Genomic DNA, 24,662 nt, shown 5'->3' with positions numbered 1-24,662 from the left:
CCGCCATTTTGGATTCCTCCGCCGTGTTCGCGCGGTTGTTTTGAAATTGTTTAAACTAGAGGACCGGCCATTTTGGTGTTCCTTCGCGCCGCCCAAGGTTTTGAAATTTAGGCCTAACGGGACCTGGCCGCCATTTGAAGACCCGTGTTATTGTCATCCGCTGTTGTGACCAGACTCTGCACGAGCCACTCTTGGGTCATTTTTTTTTCCTTTCGTGGCGTAACCCACCTCCCTAATATCTTAGCTAGACAGACTTCGATAGACAAAACCAAAAGATAAGTTAGGCAGGGAAAGATATGCCTTAGTTAGGAGTAATACCATAAGTTCCTATACAAATACCTGCTATAAAAATCATATAAAGAGAATTTAAATTTTTACGATAAACTTTTGTGACGTCGGCTCCCAGGAAAATTAAGATAATAAAGCAATCCCTAAGGAAGCCAAGACGACGTATATCTATCAGATTTTATTAAGATCCATGCCATTGTGCATTTATAAAATCTTTGCTTTACATGTTCTCAAGCAGCAAGAAATTAGCTGATTGAAAATCTTCCTCTCTCTCTCTCTCTCTCTCTCTTCATTCAAGTAAGCATTCCTAACCTAAGTGTACGTGACCCTCTTCAAAGAAAGAACGGCCGACACTAGGCTAATTAATTCGAATACAATAAGCCAAATAAAAGAAACACCTCTGTCCCACAATAGATGAGGACAAGTTAAGAGTAATTACAATACAGTCATAAACTGTCGGTCACGAGTGAGGCCTGCTACCCAGACCGAAGCAAACAGTAGTTTTTCACCCTCTGAAAGAAGAAGGGGTCAGCACTGGGTACTGGGACCAGCCACTCACGAGGATCTTTAAAGAAAAAAAAAAAAAACAAATTCACTTTATTCCACAGTGCCAATAATTTGCTACACTGTCATCACTCGAATAGCTTACTTTTTTTCTCTCTCTCTCTCTCTCTCTCTCTCTCTCTCTCTCTCTCTCTCTCTCTCTCTCTCTTTCTTCTCTTTCTCTCTCATTGATTGTCACACACTGCAGGGGTGTAGAGTGCCTTTCCTCCCATATAGCCTAGTTGGACTCCAGCAGAGGGTCCCTAGGAACACATTGGCACCATAAGTGCCACTAAAAGAAAAACAAAGGGGAACACAGAAGAGAAAGTTCTTCTGGGACCTAACCTGCACCAGTGCCTAGGGATACTGAGTGCCACCAGTGTGACCTGTACACGGCACACCCAAACTACAGTGCCACCTTTTGAAAGGGTGCCACGTCATTGAAGAGACACTTCCTCGCTGCCCAAATCGCCCAGTCGACCCGGTTAGGCGCCCTTCCCCACCAGAACCATGGCAGCAGAGCATTATAAAACCTTCCTGGGGCTGGGGGGGCGGCAGGTCTCACCGGCTCGGAACTTACCACCTGGGTTAAGGAGCAAGTGGGCGACTTGGCCAAGCGGGAGAAGGAAGAAAGACTCGAGCAGAGGAAGTATGAAGCGAGCAGAGGAAGTATGAAGAAGAACGAAGGGCGTATGAAGCCGAGCAAAGGCAATTAGAAGAGGAAAGAGAAGAAAGAAGACGGCATGAGTTAGCCTGCAAGGAAAGTGAGCTAGCCTGCAAGGAGAAAGAGCTCGAGCTGGAAAGAGCAAAAATGGAGAATGCCGAAGCTATGGCTCGACAGCAAGGCTCCAGTCCTACACCTGCTGCATCAAACGCTCCAATTTCGAGGATCAATTCCCTAGTCCCCAAGTGGACTGAGGACGAGCCAGAAGCATGGCTGGAGGAGATCGAGGCTCTTTTCAATAACTACAGCACCACGGAGACGGAGAGAGCCTTAATACTAGCCAAGCATATGGAGGAAAAAGCCAGGCAGCGCTTAGCTCACTGGAGAAGAGCCAGAGAGGCAACATGGCAGAAGTTCGTAGAGTCATTACAAAGGCCTACGAGATAACCCCAGAAAAATGGAGACAGCGGTTCCGAGGTCTTGCCAAGGAAGTCGGCTGGTCTTGGACGGAATGGGCATGTCACAAAACCCAGTCCGGTACGCGCTGGTTCGACTCCTTGGCCTGCACGACGTTTGAGGATCTCTTCAATCGGACCATGCTAGAAGACCTTTTCCAATGTGTGCCAGGGCCCCTTGCAGTATATCTTAACGATAAACAGCCCTCCACACTTATGGAAGCTTGTCGCATGGCTGATTCGTGGGAAACATTCAATCAGTCGCATAGCACCTCGCAGAAGCGAATTGTTCCCCAGGCCTACCTCTCGAACTCCACTCGCCCGAAGAATGGACTGCCGAGCAAGACCATATGCACCTATTGCAAGAAGGGGGGCCACGCTGAAGCTGAGTGCCGATACAAACTCGGCACTAATAAGCAGCCTAACCCTACCAGCCAGAACTCCGCTCCCGATTCATCCGCTCAGCCCTCTCCTCCAACAGTTACTGCAGGCCACCGAGCCCATCCAAAAGGCCCATGCAAATCCTGTGGGGCTGCTAGCCACTACAATGCTGGATCTCCGGCGTGTCCACATCATGTCCCCACCACCAAATTTGTCAACCTAATTAGCACTTCATTCGCTGCGGCCGGTCCGCACCGGATCTTTTCCCCCGAGAGACTGGAAACCCAGTTCATCTCGGTGGCCCCTCTTCAGAGCACTAGCCTGCCAGTGACCCTTCCGGTCACAGTAGACACTGCGACAGACATTAGCCTGATCACTAGGGCCCAAGTGCCAGCCGGTGCCATGGTTGATGAAGAAACCCGTTGGGAAATGAAGTGATACAGGGCCACACCATTACCGTTCCTACGGTCCAACTCCAGGTAATGACACCTTGGGGCACAATACCCCACCGCCTTGGCGTGGTAGGTGGAGTCGGCCCGAGTGGTCTTCTTGTTGGGTCGGGATCTTCTCTGCGGAAGCCCGTCACCAACGCCACTCCGCAACCCTTACCTCCTCCACAGAGGCCCCATCTAACACTCTCAATAATGACAAACCTCCACCTTCCGCCACCAAAGTGGTCCTTGGAAGGGCACAACAAACTATTCCAGGCTCAGCCTTCTCCACCAGAAGGGGGCTGGCCCAACAAGAGTAGTCCTCCCCTCCGCGAAGAGAGATTCAGGAGGAGCAGTACCGCTGCAGGACGTGCAAGCGGACAGACCACTCCACAAATTGGGAGGGCTGCCCAAGCAAGCAACGCCCAGCGGACGCCCCCGAACAAAACTCTAGGAGAGGCTACGATCTCCTGCTGGGGCAGGAATCTCTGCCGCAGCCAAACCCAAGTCGTCCGAGAGGTATTGCACCTCCGGACCACTCATCAGGCATGCCTGACCCTCAACTGCTGCCAGTGCCACTCAAGTAGCACCGAGCAGTGCCAGACTCCGTCCGCCACGGACGCTGAGCTACCAATGGAAAAGGCCCCCTATGTCGGTCTAACTGCGAGGTGAATCCTCCTCTGGAGATTTAGACCCCATGCAGTTGATCATCGCGACTGGAGAGCCTCCAGCACCAAACTTCTTCTTGCAAGATTCTTCTTTGGGGACTTGGAATCCAGGGGATGAACCCCTGAGGATCGAATGGTACCCTCCCTTGAAGACCAGGAACTGGCATCCTCGGGATCGCAGAAGTCGATCGCCTGCCCGGTTGTCGCAGCAGCCGGAGTAGGAGTCCTCCCGCAGCTTCTTGCAGTTGCCCCACCCTCGCAGCCCGCTAGCCCTTCTCTGGCCTGTCCTCGGGAGTCGGTGTTTCCTCACCTGCTAGGCCAGCTACTGATAGGCCTTGAGGAAACCGAAGAAGAAGAAGAAGGGGCGGAAGAGAGCCCAGTAGCTGCGAAGAGGTGCTCATCCTGGCACTAGTGCCCTCGGCACAGTGCCCTAATATCTAAGAGTGATCCTGGCCCTTGCCCAGAGAAGGTAGCCAGTGTGATCTCTTCCTTCATTTGTACTCAGCCTAGGCCACCTTGAAGTACAGTACATCAATTTAGTAGCCTGTTCTTCCACTTACCACCGAACAGCAGTAATCATGTAAGTAGCCTAATCTAATTTTGAAAATTTTAATTTATTAGAAACGAAACACGATGCTCGTGACACGCATGGCCTAAGACCTCAGTGAGGCACCCATTTATCATATGAGGCAACCCTCAAGGAATTAACTAGTAAATTTTAATTGTATTAAACATAAACCATGCTGTAATTTAGTTAGAATATTAACCTTATGTTGGTGCTACGGGTCGGGTTAGATAGGTTAGGCTAGAATATCATAGAACGTACTAATTAGGCTAGGTCTAAAATACATCATGATTGTAGGAGGTAGCCTATAATAACCGTGAGCACCTCTCTAGTACTATTAGAATTAGGTTAAGTAGTAATTATAGCTCATATCCCTCTCTAGGGTTAGGCAGTTCTGTAGCCAGGTAGGCTAACCAGGACTAATCTGCTCAGGGGAAGGAGAGTAACCTACGAGAGGCGAACAGCTTGCTTAGTATAGAACTTCATGCCCGAAAAGGGAGTGAAGGCCCTCTTAAAGGGGGGAGCTTTTATAAACATTTACGCTGTTCGCCCTCGAACATTTAGTGATAGAAATATCAGCCTGACTGAGACAGGGAAATTGCTTTGTCCCACGCTAGTGCCTTCAGTTCAAATCCCAACGGCCCGTTGGAGAACGGGATAGTAAGTTAGGCCTTACCCTATAGAAAAATTTCCTATCAGCTCTTAAGAACAGGTGGTCCTAAGGTCCCTTTCCTTCCTACCTGTCTCTTTGGCGAATGTTTTTTACAAGAACGCGGACGCCTGGGGTGACTTTTTTGACCTAGGTCGGTCAGGGAACGAGAGAGAACCAAGCTTTCTCCGAGATAACACGCCCAGTTGGACTCCTCTTCCCTTTCTTTCTATTATCTCTATTAGTGAAGTGAAGAAACAATTGCAAGAACTCCACGCCGGTCGCTGATGCGCGACAACGCTCGCCCTAAGGTAAAGTCGCTTTTTGTTCAAACTTCGCCCATTCTTTATCCTTTGTTTTCTGTATTTCAATTTCTTGTTCCCTTCAGCCACCACTACGGGTATATGTGTTCACGAAGTTCAGATTAAGCCAAATTATTATGTTGTTAGCTTCAACCCATTATTCCAGTAAAATACCTAGGATTTTAGGTAAGGGCAAAACTCAGGTTAAATCTCGATGTTTTGTATGCCTCGTCCAATGTTTGGAAGAACCGCTGCGCTTAAAAATCAAATTATCTCAAATATTCTTTGTTAAGGGTTAATAACCCTAACTGGCGACCTTTGGCTAATTAATGCCTGTCTTTGAGGTTAACTTTTGGCTTCAAGTGATGGTCATTGTAATCTGGTTTGTAGGCCAAAATTTACGTAAATTGAATAATACATGATCAAACTTCAAGACTACATTATCGTAATAATATATATATATATATATATATATATATATATATATATATATATATATAGAGTATATATATATATATATATATATATATATATATGTGTGTGTGTGTGTGTGTGTGTGTGTGTGTAACTGCTCACGAAGGCACCTTGGAAAGATGGGTCAGCTGTTCGAGGATCATTTGACTATACACAGCATGTAAAAAGACGAGTGTCGTTCATATACCACAAAAGTCAACGTGCTCAGAAACTCTTGCTGGCAAACACGCAGGAGCTGAAATGCGATTTCAGCAAAAGAACTCTTTCTAGAAGGTGATCCGGTTATAAATCCGGGGATTTGAAGAGAATATCATAATGGAATGTGTGAGTATTGCAGGCCTCGTGGACTTCACATTGCAAGAGGCGTGTTCATCAGCACTTTGACCTCGAACGATGTCACGAGTATGTTCCCATATGTGCGTTGACAAATCCTATAATGCGTGTTCTTCACAGAGGAGGGGAGACAATGAGATTCACATTGTAGTGAAATGATTGTGTGCTCGGGTGTCAGAAAAAACACCCAGATTGAAACTGTGTTTCCAGAGGACAATGGTGAATTGAGTACCGCTCAAAAACATTTTAAAATTTTCTTTCAGAACTATGGGTATAGATTTACTCCTGTGGCAGTGAAATCTTGTGTTTCGCAATTTTTACATTTTCTGGTTTTAATATAACGCTTGTTCTTTTTACAGGTATTCCTTCCTCTCCCTCTACGTTCCTCTTCAAGGAAGGGTGTGGACATTTAATGGTGAATTGAATTGAATGTATTCATTGACATTTTTATGATCTGAATGACATATGAATTATTTCTGTATTCCCTTAAATAATTGGTGACTACGATTTGATCATTTTTAGAAGATTTTCATAGTTATGTTGAATCATTGATTTATTCTTCGTATTTTTTAAGTTATTTTCGTTATTTTTTTGTCAATAAAGGTTTAGTTTTGTACCTAGCATCTCATTCCAGTAGTCCTGGAATTTAGTTAGGAAAAGGTTTAGAATAACTTATGATGTCGGCTCACTCTATCGCCAATAACATCTCGGAAAAGTGAGATACCAACCTCTGTACTTAAAAATGGAGACTAAAATAAATATAAGCCTCAGAATCAGCTTATTACACACACACAATAATACACATATATATATATATATATATATATATATATATAGCATATAGCAGTATATATATATATATATTATATTATAATATATGTAAATTCTAATAGCCACAATGCCCTTAACTTCGCTTAATTCTGCTTCAGGTCAAAACATGACCTTGGTGATTAAGGTAACTCACCGCTTCTCACGTCGTCAGTCATATGCTCCTCAATTTCTTCCCTTGGATCTATCAAGCTCAGAGTTACAAGCATATCCAAAAAACGCCAAGAATTAGCTAATTTAAGAGGTATTGTATTAGAATTACATATGTGTCTGGTAAAAGTGACCATAGATTCTGCATATATATATATATATAGGTATTCTCACTTACGATGGGGTTAGTTCCAAAACCCATCGCTTGTTGAAAAATCGTAACTCGAATATGGCCTATTTACACTAGGGTAATCAGTACCATCTATACATATATGGTAAAGCCTAGCTTACACTACACAGTATACGTTATACATATACGGTATAGTAATTATTAGTGTCAGCTAATTCTGCAGGTTCAATGCAGACTGACATGATAAGCCAGTATTAAGAGAAACTGAATAACAAACAAGGCCTGGCCTGCACTTTCGTATATCATATACGGTAGCCTAGCCTACATTATACTGTATTCTATTTTCACATAACACTGCCGTATTATACAAACATCAAAATAACGAATGTGCATCTTTTCCATGGATCTTTTAAAATGTTATGCTTTACTACACTGTATCCAATCGTAAATATTCTTATACTGCTTTTGCATTATAAATTCCGATCATAGCTGCATCAAATGTTTCAGGTTTCAGAATCGATCACGCGGGTCTTTATTTCGATGCATTTAACTCGTTCAGAGGGCATTTGCTTCCAAGTTAGCGCAATGAATCTCTAGATACTTTATTTATAAGGGATATGTATTTTTCGTTATAATGGCAGCTATGTCGAAATATAACTTAAATATGTCTCTAGAAATTATTTTAGCCATTTTTTCAAGTAGTAGATGACGTTGGCGGCTGGCCCTTTGTTTTGTGTGTAAACAAAAATCAAGATTCCGCTCGCTATTTTCTCTGATTTCATCATCATACCACGAGCTGGGATGTATCTCCATTCTATGGAAAAACAGCAGTAATATGTGTTCTTTCATGTCCAGTAGTTTTGATTAAAATACTTTCCAATTTATTTGCGGTCGAAGTTTCATTCATGTTGCTGGGCCGTACCATAATTTATAGTCATTAGCAGCTTGAATACTCTTTCTCAGCGCCAGCTACAACTTGCAGCGCTTAATTTTACTGCAGTATATTTCCTTGCCGATCTTTTTTCTCCAAAGCAGATAAGTGCAGTGTAAAACATATCAGTATCTTAGCGCCATTTTTAACATAACTACCGTCACGTTATGATGGTTTTGCGGAACTGCTGGTTCTCGCTTGTTCCCTTTTGTGGATTGCCGCCTTACCTTCGCTTTTTTTTGTTTTGAGGTTTTCGCCGTGAGCTGGCCGCTTTTTCCTGGCCAGTCGGGGTCTGGTTGGGCAGCTAAGGTAGCTGCCAGGCAGCAGGTGTTTTTTGGAGTCGACGTTGGTCGAAGCTTGAGCAGCAAATTGAGCACGCCTAACAAGTGGAGCACGCCGAGGTGAGGTGACCATGAGTAGTCGTGGTGACCACGCAGCTGCTCATCTTGATGACAGCGTGAGGCTGTCCTGACGTCTCCATCGGGGTTTCTGTTGGTGGGTTTTTGTCCCAGTTGCACAGCTGAGGGCTGTCTTGGTGCCCCGATGGAGGACGTATGTTTGTTTTTTTTTTTCTGCCTGTTGTTTATTTTTGCCTTTTTTCTCTTACAGCTACTTTTTGTTTATTTAACTTGATTTTGTTTAGAGCTGCCTTTTGTTTTTTTTTGTATTTAAGGTTTTTATCTTTTTACCAGACCTGACTCACTTGTAAATATTGTAAATAAATTAATTTTTAAGTCTATTTATTGTTTTGTTGTTTTCCTCCTTTGTTGTATCTGTCAGCCAGTCATGACAGCCCCGCCCTGAGTATGTTAAAGAACCTGCATAACGCCCACTCGGTCGCTACAACTACGATAATTGTTTAACTGCATTGATGGTTGGAAATACAAGCAAAACAGCAGTTATCCGACGTATATTATCAAAACAACAGAGTCTCGTTCGGCTGTTTGCGGCTGCACGATTTTCGCAAGAGTATAAGGTTACTAACAATGCTTTTATCTTCTTTACTTTTTAACTAGAAGATGGAATAAAGAGATGGAGAAAAAGAAGTTGGTCTATTGTAAGCTGGTCTTTCTGTTGCCTGATTCACGGCACTGTAGTGTACGCTTGTTGCTTGTGCCCGTCAAATTTAAAATATTTTCTAAATATTGTCGATCGTATTAATTGCTAACCCATCGTAAACTCGGAATTATCGTAAGATGAATTATCGCCACTCGTGCACTACCTTTTATTTACAAACGCACAAAAATTCGCAAAATCTAACACTGACCCATTTTTAACTTCCGACACAACGCAGAGCAAGTGAGGTCGCCCATTGAATTAATGTACCTATTCAGCCTCCGGCCAGCGTATCGCATAATCGCATTTGCCCGATTATACATTGTTGCCCGCGCCAGTCACCCGCGAAATTTAAAAATATTTTCTAAAAATATTGTCGTATCGGTATTAACTGCTAACCCCATCACAAAACTGTATTATCGTAAGGCAAATTTTCATAACTCGAGCACTACCTGTATATATATATATATATATATATATATATATATATATATATATATATATATACAGGTATTCCTCTACTTACGATGTAGTTAGGTCTCCAAAACCCATCGCTTGTTGAGAAAATCGTGAACTCTCTAATATGGCCTAGCCTACACTAGGGTAATCAGTACCATCTATACATATATGCAGCTCAGCCTACACTACACAGTATACTTTATACATATATGGTATAGTAATTATTATGTCAGCTACCCTGCAGGTTCGATGCAGACTGACATGATGTCAGTATTAAGAGAAATTGAATAACAAGGCCTGGCCTGCACTTTCAAAGATATCATATACTCTGCAGCTCAGCCTACATTATACTGTATTCTATTTTCACATAACACTGTCAGACATACAAAACATCAAAATAACGAATGTGCATCTTTTCCATGGATCTTTTAAAATGTTATGTTTACTACACTGTATCCAATCGTAAATATTCTTATATTGCTTTTGCATTATAAATTCTGATCATAGCGATCAAATGTTTTGGTTTCAGAATTGATCACGTGGTCTTTATTTCGATGCATTTAACTCGGTTCAGAGGGCATTTCTTGCTTCAAGTTAGCGTAAATGAATCTCTAGATACTTTATTTATAGGGGACATGTGTATTTTTCGTTATACGAAGTGTTTTTATGTCGAAATATACCTTAAATATGTCTCTGCAGAAATTATTTTAGCCATTTTTCATGCTAGTAGATGATTTTAAGGTTGGCCCTTTGTTTTGTGTAAACAAAAATCAAGATTCGCTCGCTATTTTCTCTTGATTTCCATCATCATACCACTTAGCTGTGGCGTATCTTTATCGGCGAAAACAGCAGTAATATGTGCTCCTTTCATGTCCAGTAGTTTTGATTAAAATACTTTCCACCTTATTTGCGGTCGTAGTTTCATCCATGCTTACAATGTAATGATAATTCTATAGTCATACAGCTTGCACATCTTTCTCGCCAGCTACAACTTGCAGCTTAATTTTACTGCAGCAGTATATTTCTGCCGATCTTTTCTCCAAAAGCGGAGTTAAGGGTAGTGTAAAACATATCAGTACTTAATGTCATTTTTAACATAACTACGATAATTGTTTAACTGCATTTATGGTTGAAATACAAGCAAAACAGTTGTTATCCGACGGGTTATTAGCAAACAAAAGTGTCTCGCTCAGTTGTTTCTATGGCTGTACCATTTTCTCAAAGAGTATAAGGTTACTAACAATGCTTCTTTTATTATTCTCTTACTTTTAAACTAGAAGATGGAATAAAGAGATGGAGAAAGAAGTTATCTATTGTAAGCTGGTCTTTCTTGCTGCCTGATCACGGCACCAGAAAACGCCGTTGCTTGTGCCCGCCTCGAAATTTGGGGTAAATATTTTCTAAATATTGTCAGACTGTATTATTAATTGCCAACTTCATCGAACTCGAATTGTCGTGAAGATGAATTAATATCGCTACCGCACTACCTGTATTTACAAACGCACAAAAATTGCGTAAACTTAACACCGACCTATTTTTAACTTCCTCGACACAACGAGGGCAAGTGAGGTCGGCTCATTGAATTAATGTACTATTCCAGCCTCGGCCAACGATCGCATAATCGTACACTGCCCGATTGTATGTTGTTGCCTGGCACTAGTCGTTCAAATTTAAAATAATGTGACAAAAATATTGTCGTATCGATATTAATTGCTAATCCCATCGTAGTGCTTTCTAATTATCGTAAAGCTTAATTATCGTAAGTCTAATTATCAAAATCGAAAGAATTACCTGTATATATATATATATATATATATATATATATATATATATATATATATAATGGAGACTAAAATAAAGTATAGAGCCTCTAGAATCAGCTTATTACACACACACACATATTATTATATATATATATATATATATATATATATATATATATATATATATATATATATATATATATATACATATATATATACATCTGTATGTATATATATATACTGTATATATGTATATATATATATATATATATATATATATATATATATATATATATATATATATATATATATATATATATATATTTAGACAATGCATGCTTAGGAGCAAACAATAAAGCCCTGAGCTTCCCTTTGGTGCCAGTGTGGACTGATGGAATAATGGATACCAACAGAACAAAACTCTTCGGGACCAACCAGAAAAGACTACACAACCAACTAAGAGGGAAGACAACCACCAGGAAATTCCTGGAGCCGAACCAAGTAAGAGACTCTGGGAAAACACATGGAGCTATCCTGTATCACACAACCAACATGCAACATGGCTCCAGGAAGTCAAGGCAGAAGAAATGGGAGAATAAAACGATGATTCACCGAGATCACGACAGACAGAGTAAGACACCAACTAAAGAAAATGCCCAACTGGAAAGCCCCAGGTCTCGATGTTGCCCAACTGGAAAGCCCCAGATCCTGATGAAGTCCATGTGGATACTGGCTCAAAACTTCAAGGCCCTACACCCAATTTAATAACAAATCCCACCCATTGTGTCATAAACCACTGACACCCAGATGGATGACCACAGGGAGAACATCCTTAGTAATGGAAAGACATGGACAAGGAAAATATGGTGCACCACAAGCCTATCACCTGCCTACCAATAATGGAAGTTACTAACAGTTATCATCAGCGAAAGGCTATACAACTACCTAGAGGATACACACATCATCCCCCACCAACAGAAGGGCTGCAGAAGGAAGTGTAAGGGCACAAAAGACCAGCTCCTGATAGACAAAATGGTAATGAAGAATAGTAAGAGAAGAGATACAGTACTAGATACTAGATACAAGATACCAAAAAGAATAGTAGAAGGCAGGTTGAGAGAGCTGATATACAGAGCAGCAGTTTGGGTTTATGAAAGGAAAGAGCACAATGGATGCTATTTTTACAAGACAAGTCCAAGAGAAATATTTAGAAGGAAAACGGGTTAGTGAAGATAATGTATGAGGGGCAAGAAACCAGTATGCTGACAAAATATGGGAGACAGGCATTCCCTGTAGAGGTTGGCCTCATCAGGATCGAATAGAGACTCACTTTGTTCCTCATCATTATAGACACTGACATCAGAATTAAGGAACAACGAAGAACTGTGAGAAATGATGTTTGCTGATGATTTAGCTGGCTATAGCAGACACAGAAGAAGAACTGCAAGAAAGGTTTTTTATAATGGAATGGAGCCCTAGATAAAGAAAGGATTGAAAGTGAACATTGGAAAGACAGAGTTAATGATTAGTAATAAAGAAGGACATGAAGAAGTAAACATTCAAGTGGAAGATGGTACAGTGCTAAAAATGAACAATGACTAAAATTTAACTCCTTGGGATCAACAATAATAGAGGAGGGAGGTACTGAGAAAGCAGTGAGATAGAGTGAAAGAACATGACGAAAATGGAGGAAGTAACTGAGCAGTTTAGGACAAGAAAATACTATTAAGGCTCAAAATGAAAACTTATAAAACAGTTATCAGGCCTGTGCTATTATATGGGCAGAAACTTGGGCACTTAAGAGGAAAGAGGGGGGAATGTTGGAACGAACTGAGATAAGGATGGTGAGATGGACTGCCGGAATATCGGAAAGGAGGGAGGGTCGAGATATAATGTGTGGTACATGTAACGTAAAGGAGAAGGCTAGAGAAGCTCGTCTGAGATACTATGGCCATGTAATAAGAAGAGAGGGGGTGGAATCAATCAAGAGAGCTAAGAACATGCCAGTGGTGAGGAGAAGTGAGGACGTCAGCGGATCAGATGGATGGATGTGGTGAGGAGGGACATGGATGAGGTGGGACGAGGGGAAACAGATTCAAGAAATAGAAGGAGAAAGTTGACTTGAGCAGCCAACCCTGCTATACAGTGGGATTAATAAGGTCGAAAGAAGAAGAATATTAAGAGAAGAACCAACCTAAGCATGGCATGGGTTGACTACAAGAAAGCCTTCTCCAGAGCCAAAAGAAAGGTCTCTCTAAAACTGAGAGACATGGTGGGTAATGATGGTAATGACTGATGGGTACGATGGTAATGATTGATTACTAACTCCATTTAGATCAAATGGTACTTTCTCTGCAGTTGGTCGTCATCTTCTGCTATAAAACCAAAGGAGTTTGGTCCCAGTTTTATTACACTAGAATCCCAGACCTCAGCACCAAGAACAAATTGGATGGGCGAGAAGGAGAATTAACCTTTAAACCCCAAACATTTAATTAATGATCTGCCGTTCTCATCACACCATCCTCCCAACCCCTCCTGCCAGAATAAAGAAAACTACAAGACACTGCGAGATAGCTTAGTGCAAGGGTTGCGGTGGGGTACCACAAAACCCACAGTCTATATAGAGAATTCATCACAGCATAATCATTTTCAGCTGGGAAGACCTGATAAGTTTAGCCCACTGGAGATGGAGTCCATTCCCAATATTTTAATTCTACACAATGCACAAAGCTTAAGCATTAAGCATATTAGGATATAACAATACGACTGAACGCCTAACTTGACCCACACTATGCTGGAACCTTTAGGTCTAGTATGTATCTATACCATACTATCACATTCTCTAACTTTGATCAGCTGCAGGAGCTATATATTTTGATATTGTCAAAATGAGTCTAGTACAGGCATCCTCCAAAATAGTGAAAAGCTTGCTTGTATTGTGAGGTCAAAGAGACAGAACTGGGTACTGACTAATTTATTTACCTGGGCACAGGTATACATAGCAGCGTGCGGACGGAAATGAAGTGCCCGACCTTTGATTGCCGTGACCCGTACGCTGAGTGAGAGCAATTTGTGTTTGTTAACAGTCAATCAAATAGCAATAATAAGAGACATAATGTACATACCTTGATAAAATATATATTGGCGAAAAGGACAGGAAATTCTACATACAAATATATACACAGATTTCGCTGTGTTGACAGACGCTTATCATGATCGTGATTAATGGGAAGGGAAGAGACATCTGACGCCTTTACAGCATGTTGGCCTATAGCGAAGAGGCTTATCAGGAAAACTAAGCTTCTATAGACCAATATCGAACCTATCGATTACTAAAACTTATATGAAAATTATATTTTCATAATAAAATAAATTTGGAACATACTTACCTGGTAGTTATATATATAGCTTAAGTCCCTATCGTGTCACGGCAGAATTTCAAAACTCGCGGCAATCGCTACCGTGAAGTCAGGTGAACCACCTGGTGCGCCTCTACCCAGGTACCTGAACCATTCCAACTATTCCTCAGATCTTCCTATGCCCCTAGTCTCTAGAGGGGAGGAGGGTGGGAATTTTGACAGAGAGGAATCACTAGGTAAGTATACCAAAATTATTTTATTATGAAAATATCATTTTTAAAACATCTAACTTACCTGGTAGTTATATATATAGCTGACTGACACCTTGGTGAGGGTCAGATATTGCGCCAACATCGTTGGAATTTGCTAAGGGTTAATAAACCAACTTAAGGTTCTTACCTGGATTAAGGAAGCTGACTTCAATGAACTCCTCATTTTGTCTGCTTTCCCCAAGAGGTCCAGCGGATCCACCAGGGGCTGAAGACCTCTAGGTGCTGCCAACCGTGTACCAACCTCTATGTGATGTATAACCTATAATACCCTTGTTCCGGCGCTACCAAGGAACAAAATGGTCATTTGACTAAAATTGATGATTGTGAAGACTGGTGTCTAATCTTCACAAACAACCATAAAATTTCAACCATTCCAAGGTAAGAAACAAAGGGTATTGTTTTTATGGAATTGGATTAAGGAAGCTGAGTTCAATGAACTCCCTCATTATGTTCGCATTCCCAAGAGGTCCAGCGACCACTCAGGGGCTGAAGGACCCTAGAGCTGCCAACCGGTACTCAACCTCTATGTGACAGACAACCTATAATACCCTTTGAAACTGCACCACCATAAACAAAATGATTCATCAAAATCAATGATTGTGGAAGACTGCGCTCAATCTTCACAACAACCATCAACTTCAACCATTCCAAGGCAAGAACAAAGGGTATTGTTTTTTATGGGATTGATTAAGGAAGCTGACTTCAATGAACTCCCTCTCATTATGTCTCCATTCTTAAGAGATCTAGCACCCACCCAGGGGCTGAAAATCTCTAGGCTGTCAACCTGGTGTATAACCCTCTATGTGACTAGACCTCCTCCAATACCCTTGTTCTGGCTCTACCAAGGAATCCTCAACCAATGATTAGTGGACTGCGTCCAGTCTTCACAAACAACCATAAAAATATTCAATTCCAAGGTAAGAAAAAGGGCATTGGTTTATGGGATTGTAGGGGTATTCCTCCTCACATTGAATCAGATGCTATAAACGGCACAGCGTATAGCAAAATCTTCGTGATAATGTCTGGACTGTTTAGATAGTAAGAGGCAAATACTAACTTGCTTCTCCAGATAATAGAAATGAGTCTATAATTCAACAAACTAATTATTTCAATATACGACAAGGGCATACAGAAAAATCACTGATAAAGACAAAGAGAAATAAAACAGAAAAGACGTTAATAAAACTACATAAATAGATGCCGAAGCTTAACCGTCAGCTAGTGACTAAAAGTAAGTTTACCCGCATCATGCGCTGGGCAAAAGATGAAATAATTAGATCTTGACCGCCCGCACTCCTCTCGCACACCATAACGACCATAACGTTAACTCGATAACAACCGCCGAACTAATTGCATAGACAATTAAACGGAAACATTAATGAAAAGGGAAGCCTATCTGACGCAAACTAGAAATATACCAGATTTAGGCATCAACCCATACCCATATACCGAAGTCTCTGGAAGCAGAGTCACTAGAAAAGGGCATCAGGGCAGGGAGTGTGCTAGATGTGAGAGAGGTGACAGACAACTCGAACAGACTTGTGAACTTATAAAATTTTGAATGCTCTATAGTACAAGTGAAAATTTAAGTCCACTAATTTTACGATGTGCCTTTAAGATAAAGACTCGTCATTGTTACCCATTGAAAGGTGGAAAAGTTATACAGTTTAAAAGACTAAATAAATGTACTATGGGAAACATAAATTTCATTTAACCAACATTAACAAAAAGAAGAACTTATGTAATATTGAAAGATAGCCGACATCTGAGCACGATAAGTGAAGTTCCAGCATAGTTAAATATCGAGCAACTTGTTCCTACGTAAGTGAAAGCAAGCAGTACAACGGATAAAGTTAATAAGAAGTAAGCCTTCCCATTACATATGTATATATATGTATATTACAGTATATATATATATATATATATATATATATATATATATATATATATATATATATATATATATATATATGTATATATATATATATATATATATATATATATATATATATATATATATATATATATATATATATATGTATATATTTGTATATATATATATAGAGGAAAAGCTAACTGTTTGTGTTAAAAAAAGTCTTAGCAGCTTACAGGTTTAGCTTTAGAGACCCATCCAACATTTTTCTCTGAAGTATGTATTGACGAGTTCTTAGTATTTTTCAGACTGCCGCAAGCTGTTTAAAGGATGGTTGTTTCACGACAAGCAAAAAGCTCCAATTTTCGACCCAGGTCAGAGAGAGAGCCGAGTAAGTCACCAAAAGAGCACAAGCGTTAGTGCTCCTGTGCCCTTTTCTTTGTTTTTCTAACTTAGTGGAACAAAAGAATCACGTCAATAGACCCCAGGCGCCAGATGCAAGTGCGCGCAAGGGATTAACAAAACCACTTTTTTTTACAGATATGTTTTTGATGATCTCTTTTGTCTCACTTACTCCTCCTCCAGCCAGTCATTTGTGTTTTAAGTCTGATATTCACTGTTATTGTCTACAAATGTTTCAAGTCTGATGATATTCACTGTTATTGTCTAAGTTTATTTACATCAACTCTACCCTACTAAAACTACATATTTACATTTAAGAACAATGATTGCTGTACAGCCTGATTCAGACTAACAATAAAAGAGACTTCAGTATTACAAAGTTTTCCATCCTCACAAAACCTTCATTCTATTATGTGGCTACTAAAGGTCTGTAATACTGGGAAGCATTGCTAATTTGAAATTTGTTAACTAACATGGAGATAACATCTGGAAAAGGCAGTGTGGGGCTGAAAGGCTACAGAGAAATTTTTGTCCTGGCAAAAGGATGTTCATTGGTGCTCAAGAATCATCAAGATGGATGGAGGATGACCAGAAGCAACACTGTCGGTAGGGGACATAAAGCAGAAGAACACAGGACAGAGAAATTACATGAACAGGCTAACAAAACTGGATGAAGTGGGAACTGAGCTGGAAGCCTGAAACTCCTGAAGGGGTGACTGGGACAAAAAAAATTAAAAATAAACTAAAACCAGAGGAAGCAACCACATTTAAACCAGAAGCTAGAGAAGTAAGAGGGCAGAAAAAGACATCAGTTGGAGCAGCTGCTCCTCTACTAACAATAGGTAGAAAGATTGAAACAATCAGATTACATATGCATAAAAGGAAAATCTCTGAAGGGGTGCTTTTTAACTGTATGGCAGTTACAATGGAACAAGCTCAAAAGAGCTACAGCACATAAAACTAGAAACACACAGAGAAACGAGCTCTTCACTGAACACAAAAAACTCTGTGTACACTCTCATAGACACTGCCCAGTGACCCTTCAACATACATAGAAACAAAGGGGAGAAATTGGAAGCTAATGAGCTTATTAACAGCTGCTCAATGCTAAGAACTTAGCATTGAGCCACTCCTATGAAATTAACACATAGATAATGCACTATTCTTCATGGCTGCTTCAATTACTAACTGTTTGGTTCTAATAAAGTAGCCTAAAAAGACATTCATTTTGTATGTAGGGTATTATATTATCAATCAATTACTTTCTAGAGGGTCTTTAGACATTGTCTGATTTTATGAGTAAAAACCTATTTCCAACTTCTAAAGATTTTCAAAAATGTATGACAATATGACTGAGTTTCAAATCCTGCCTCCTCTTTCCTACTGTACATGTACATCAGGCACTCTATGGATGGCTCTAAGGTAATACAACATTAACTTTCATTTTGGTTGTGTGGGGTTATTCATGGCTGTTTCACACCACTTCAGGAGTGGGTTTAATTCCATAATAAAATATAAAGTATTATATGGTTCAAGAGTGGCCCTACAAATTTAGGAATATAAGATCTTTGGTACAAAGACCTTGATATCCACTTCATGCACATTGCTTTAGTCTTAGACAGTCTGTCAAGAAAAGTCCCATGAGTGCCAAGTTTTACAAAAGACTCTCCTTGTAAAACCATGGCAGATAACTAGGTTCTGTATGGTACTATGCATAAAAAATTCCTCATGCACTATATTTAAAAGTAAAAAACTGAATTGGACATTTGGTAGGAGGATTTTAAAGAGAAACTGCAAAGAACCTTCAGTAATTTCTATGGTGTACCATTTAGTAACTACTGGGAATTATACCTCCATCTGGAATTTTACAAAAAATAAGTCTAATCTTCATTCATTAAAAATTTTTCCTTAAAGAAATGACAGCAGTTAAAAATATTGCTCAGGCAGGTTCATAGTAATGTCATCTATTGCCAGGGCAAATAAGATGCAGCTCAAAACACTGCCAGAATGATTATGTATTACAGAGAGAAGGGACACTAATTTGGATACCTGACTGGATAAAGTTGATAGGATGCTAAAGGAATATAGGGAGAAGCACTGAATGAAAAAATCAGTTAGTGATCAAAACAAAAAAGTGTGGGCAAATAATGATCTTCCTGAGCACAGAACACTGATGATGATTAAGGTTTTACTGGGTATACAGTACATAGACGATGCTTGCAAATATATATAAAAAAAAATTCCCATCCATCAATATCCCTACTTTACTTTACTATTCAATTTGTTTCCTTTTTGTAAAATCTTGACATGATATGATTAACGAATGTGGCGGGGTGGGTTGATTGCTTTCCAAAAGCTTTCAAATCACTACCTGGTCTTAAGTCTGCGTCTGCAGACATTCATGATTTCCTTGGTTGATTTACTCTAATGCATGTCAGTGACCTGGTGTAATTAATGTTGATTGTTCTTATTAAAAAGTATTAATTTTTCTTGCTCCCTTTCCTCTTTCTTTTGATTTCTGCTAAACTAAACACATCTATACATGACACTTGGATTCAAATAAAGCCCTGCTTATTTGGCAAAGAAGCATTTCATTGGAAAGTACATGGATTAACTCTCAATGAACTGCTTACCTATGAATGAAAAGATGTCCTTCTTGTTAACTTAGATACTATCTACACTTAGCAGTTAAGTAATCTGATGAAACATGTAAAGATTCAGTGAAAATCTTTTCACTAACAAATATAAACGTCACCTTACTCCACATAGCCAAATATATGTTAACACTTGCCATGATAGCACGTAGACCTCTGGCTCCAGTTTTTCTTTCCATTGCCAAATGTGATATAGCTTCCATTGCATCTTGAGTGAAACTTAACTCCACCTGTAATGATTATAATTACCTTAAAGTACATTAGTTTCAGGATATTTATGGCACTAGTAACAACATGGTTAGTACTTTTTGTAGTATATAAATATCACTTGTTTTGGAGAGATGTAGTTAAAAATTTTCCTTATTAAGTATAATAAGTTAAAAAGAATTGCATGAAAATTACAAGCCAAAAACCGTTAATCTATTCAAACTGACATTTTCCACTACATACATCAAAGTGGTATCTTGGAATACTTTAAACCTAAAACTTTTCTTTACATATACAGAACATTTTAGCGTTCAAATATTATAAATAGTGTGACCATGCATACCTACGAATTAAATATCATACATACCTACGAATTAAATATATGTCAATAAAAAATAAATCCAAATACACAATTAACTCTGTCAATACTTGAACATAAGAAAATATGATTTAAATACCTTATCCATTCCGAACAGCATTTGGAATTGTGGTACAAGGGCATTTTTGGGTTCTGTTAAAATCTTCACCAGCATAGCCTTCGTCAAAGAGTGGAAGGGTACTATTACAGGAAACCGCCCAACAAATTCCTACAAAGAAAAATGGATGTTACTAACCACAGCCAAATACAGTATTTATCTTTTGCACACCTTCCACAGAGTTTTTTTGTTTGAAAAATTTTGAATGTTACTCTGATATACAGCTAAACCACATGTCAAGTGTCATAACTTTTCAGAAAAATACACATTAGTGCACTGTGTACAAAAAAAAAAATTTTAAGTAAATGCAACCGAATTATTTTGTTTTAAAACTCACAGGAATCATTCCAAATTCGATGAGATCCCTTGCTTCTACTTTACTGAGCAATGCATCTTTTTCCTGGTTATCCTCCTCAACATCATTGACAGCTGTTTGGTGAGCAACGTCTGCTTGAGAAACAGCTCGTCGACCTGCTGACTGTCCACCGATGCCAAAGCCAAGATACTGAGGGATAACAAAAAAGTAATAAATTAATTTTCCTTAAGTCAATATAATCTTCAATAAACATGACATTTATATATTCATATGAAGAACCAATCATTGTCTTACTAGAGATTTTTACTTCCATTTTTGAAGAGAAAAGAAACTAAGAGTGAATGGGAATGGCTACCTGCTTCTTCTAGAGGGTGAGAGTGTCCCATATTCTTACCCATTTTTCTCAATTTGAGGCTTCAGTCACAGGATAATTAGCATCCCTTCAAGAGATGATAATTACCCTGAAGTTAAATCTTGATATTACCAACAACTCTGATATCAAACCTTTAACCAATCATGGTATTTTCTATGTGTTGCCCAACTTTTATTAAAAGATGACCTTGGGATCAAAGACTTGGCCTTCATTTATAGTATTTAAATTACACAACTCTTCTGGGATAAATATTCTAAAAATGACAGATTTTTAAGTCTGATTTTTATTTTTCATTACCAACAAACCTGATGTCTTTACATGTGGAATATTGTCTAAGGGTGACCTGGACTCATCAGATTCGCGAACAAAGTGAAGCAATTCCCTGAAACAGTTGGGTAAACATTTGTAGTAGATGTCTCGATTAGCTCAGGGGGAAACCTCCCCCCCGAACGAACCGAAGCAGCCAACAAGTCGTCATGATGGACACCAGTCACCCCTTGTGGGATATCTATTGTCAAAGCAGTAGTAGACTCCTATGGGGAAACATCTTCCAGAGAAGATGAAGCAAAGGTGGGCAATTTCGCTGGAGGAAAGAAAAGGTACTCCACGGATTTGCTCCCTTAGGCGTTATCGGAGACGCATTCTCCGATGACGAACCTGAAGTTTTCCTTTTGTACTTCTTCTTGGAGGAACGTTTCCATTGTCCAGATCAATCACAACACTCAGAACAAGGGTTACGCACACTACAATCATGAATATGACACCTACTGCAAAAAGTGTGGGGGGTCAGTCTCAAAAGATGAGAGGTAGCACAGACAGGGCTGTCCTTCATGCCCCGGGTGCAAATTTCTGAGATGTATGCTAGCACTGCACCAGCCCCGGTTTTTTGCCATGCCCCTACGTTACGTTAGGTTAGATTAATACCTCTAAGTTAATTTGGGTGTGGGAAACGTAATGAGATTATTTTCAAGAAAATTCTATGGTTAGTTTTTAAGATATGGCATCCTGCTTTTTTCGGGAAAGGTTCCGGTACTCGGTTACATCTCGGGAAAATGTGTCCCAAGCAGTGTCTCTGAACATGAGACTTCGGTACCTCTTTGAGGCCAGAGGCCTCTGGAGCCTGCGGTAAATCATGGGTGTTTGTTTGTTTTCCATAACACACAAACTAAATCACAGACAAATATGCGCAATATCACACAAGAAAAAAAAGATCAAAAAGGTAAAACCAGATCGATTATCGGCATGATGAAACCACTAGAAGCTTCTAGAATGAAACATTAGCTTCCAGGTAGCGAGCGAATCGATGAACGACTGCACTAGGAAGCGTCAGAAGACAAACTGACGCTAACAGTCCGGGGAAGACAGGAGCACCTCCTCCTCCTCCTCCTGTCCCCTCCTGGAGACTGGGCAATTATGGCTTCACTTCGTTCACGACTCTAACAAGTCCAGCTCGCGCTTAGACAATATCCCAAATGTAAAGACTGAAGGTTTGTATTCGTGTATGAATAACTAAAATGTTTACTGCCCTTTCCTTGCGAAAGTTTCCTCTAACCTTCTAATCATTCTGTTCTCCACAGGACTTATGACTTCTAGCCTTCAATTTTATACTTGAAAGTTTTTCTCTGATAAGTAACAAATGATTACACTAATAAACTCTCTGAAGTAATAAATGATACCAACAAAATCCTGGACTTACCTGGCTAATTTTAAGACTATATGAAACCCATGAATTTGGAGAGACAGTATAAGCATCCTGTGCTTCAACTGCTCAAAGACCATATAGACACGAGCCTTTAAAGGATAAAAAATACAAACCCCTACCTAAAATTAAGCAACAATAAGGAAAGGGACAAAAAGAAGTTCTTACTTAAAAAGTAAATGTTCACACTTACTTGATACTGAAGCATGAAAAGAAGAAAACATCTTATTAATTATTACTATTAGTTATAAGGATAACCACTGTTCTTGAGTGCTGCATACGACTTCATAATACTTTTTCATACCATGAAAACAAATTTATTAGCTTAAAGAAGTACTTATTCATCAAAATATTGACTTGATGAATTGTCTGATTACTGAACTAAATTTGATGCTCAAAATAACGACTGGTTTGATAACTAAACTAAAACATAAAATAACTAGCATGTCAACATACCAACTTTTATAATAAAACCAAATTTTTGAAAATAGCTTTGCCACTATGATCTCAGAGCATAAATACATTTATGCTAGGATACAATTTTTTTCCTGTTTGCCTTTCTTCTAACTCCAGGAACTGAGTAACCAATATTTATAATAACTCGTGTCAGACCTTCTACATTAGTACAGTAAATAATCCATGAACTTTAAAATGAGTTATTTGAAACGTGGACTAATAAAAAGACAAGTAAAAATAAGACGTGCACTACAGTACACGTTAGTAAAAAACATTAATGACACAAAGAGATGCCAAGGAAAAGAAAGCCTGACAACATACTGACCTCTTTGTTTACAGTATATTACTTTCAGTTTAACTGGTATTTATAGATGTAAATGGGAAAGCAAGAAATTAAATTGGTACAACAGCATTCAATTCATCAATTTTTCTAGCATGATCTTACACAAGGTAAAACACACAAAAATATGGTCATGCTAATATTTCTTAAGCAAAGACACTGGTTTTGGCATCTCAAAAAAAAAAAAAATGATAAAGGGCATTTGGTTGTACATAAATTACTTGGTTTCAAAACATTTAGCTAATCATTTGCAACAGCAATGTTTATCAGTTGATAACTGTTAACAATAGCTAACTGACTGAACACAAACATTATAAACATGAACTAGGTAAACATTTGAACTTCTTTTAGTCCCCCTTCCTGTGACGATAATAGTAGCCTACTGGCTAACTTTGCTACAAGCTTGTTAAATATTGTGAATATTCTTGTAACCAAAGGTGTACATGACAAATTTCCTAGGTAGTTTACATTAGTCTACAGAAATTACATAGCACAATATTTTGCACCTTACCTTTTCATTGCTTCTTCTAGATACAACCCGGTCTAAGCCATTAAATGCCCCCGAAGCAACAAACAAAATGTTGGTTGTATCAACTTGCACAGTCTCACCACGAAGTTTACGTGGAGAATTTCGTTCAGGTACATTAACAACCGTACCTTCCAGCATCTGTTAAAAAGAATTAGATCCACTGAAGCACATTTCTAAAAAAAAGAAGGGATCTTGTGAACTACTCAACTGAAGTATGGAAATTATGTTTTAATATTCATAATACTACTTTAATTACCATTCTGCTTTGCATCCTAGGCTGTGTGCTTGCCAATGTCTCACTATTGTTCTAAAAACCTTTTAAATTATTGATGGCAATAAAACCACTCTTACCTTCAACATCCCCTGCTGCACACCCTCCCCACCAACATCACGCAACTGATGAATTCCAGGCACTGCACCAATCTTATCGACTTCATCCAGAAACACAATACCTGGAAAATTTTAAAATGAATTGACACACCTTCCCTTTCAAAATGGTAAAAATGAAACGAAAGAGCAAACAGTGTGTAGTCCATCTCCCATTTCACCAAGATTATCAAGACTCAATTAATTCTAATATAAATACATAACTTGTAGTGCCCATTTCATTTGTCTTGCAAAGTTTTCCACAACAAA

The 24,662-nt window shown here is 39.3% G+C and overlaps 1 protein-coding gene across 4 annotated transcripts in view; it reads right to left on the bottom strand.

Annotated features, from left to right (window-relative positions):
* The window catches only part of ClpX (Caseinolytic protease chaperone subunit), an 80,575-nt gene that overhangs the window by 8,152 nt on the left and 47,761 nt on the right, over positions 1 to 24,662 (bottom strand). For all 4 annotated transcript variants that reach the window (XM_067120084.1, XM_067120086.1, XM_067120085.1 and 1 more), the window contains exons 8-12: positions 24,378 to 24,478; positions 24,009 to 24,164; positions 20,651 to 20,818; positions 20,296 to 20,424; positions 19,768 to 19,860 (exon numbers count right to left, since the gene is read on the bottom strand). In XM_067120084.1, coding sequence (XP_066976185.1) covers positions 19,768 to 19,860; positions 20,296 to 20,424; positions 20,651 to 20,818; positions 24,009 to 24,164; positions 24,378 to 24,478 — 647 coding nt within the window. The remainder of the gene's footprint in view (positions 1 to 19,767; positions 19,861 to 20,295; positions 20,425 to 20,650; positions 20,819 to 24,008; positions 24,165 to 24,377; positions 24,479 to 24,662) is intronic.

Source organism: Macrobrachium rosenbergii, chromosome 18 (assembly GCF_040412425.1).
Source record: "Macrobrachium rosenbergii isolate ZJJX-2024 chromosome 18, ASM4041242v1, whole genome shotgun sequence".
NCBI classification, from domain to species: Eukaryota; Metazoa; Arthropoda; class Malacostraca; order Decapoda; family Palaemonidae; genus Macrobrachium; species Macrobrachium rosenbergii.
This window is presented reverse-complemented; position numbering and strand designations above follow the sequence as displayed.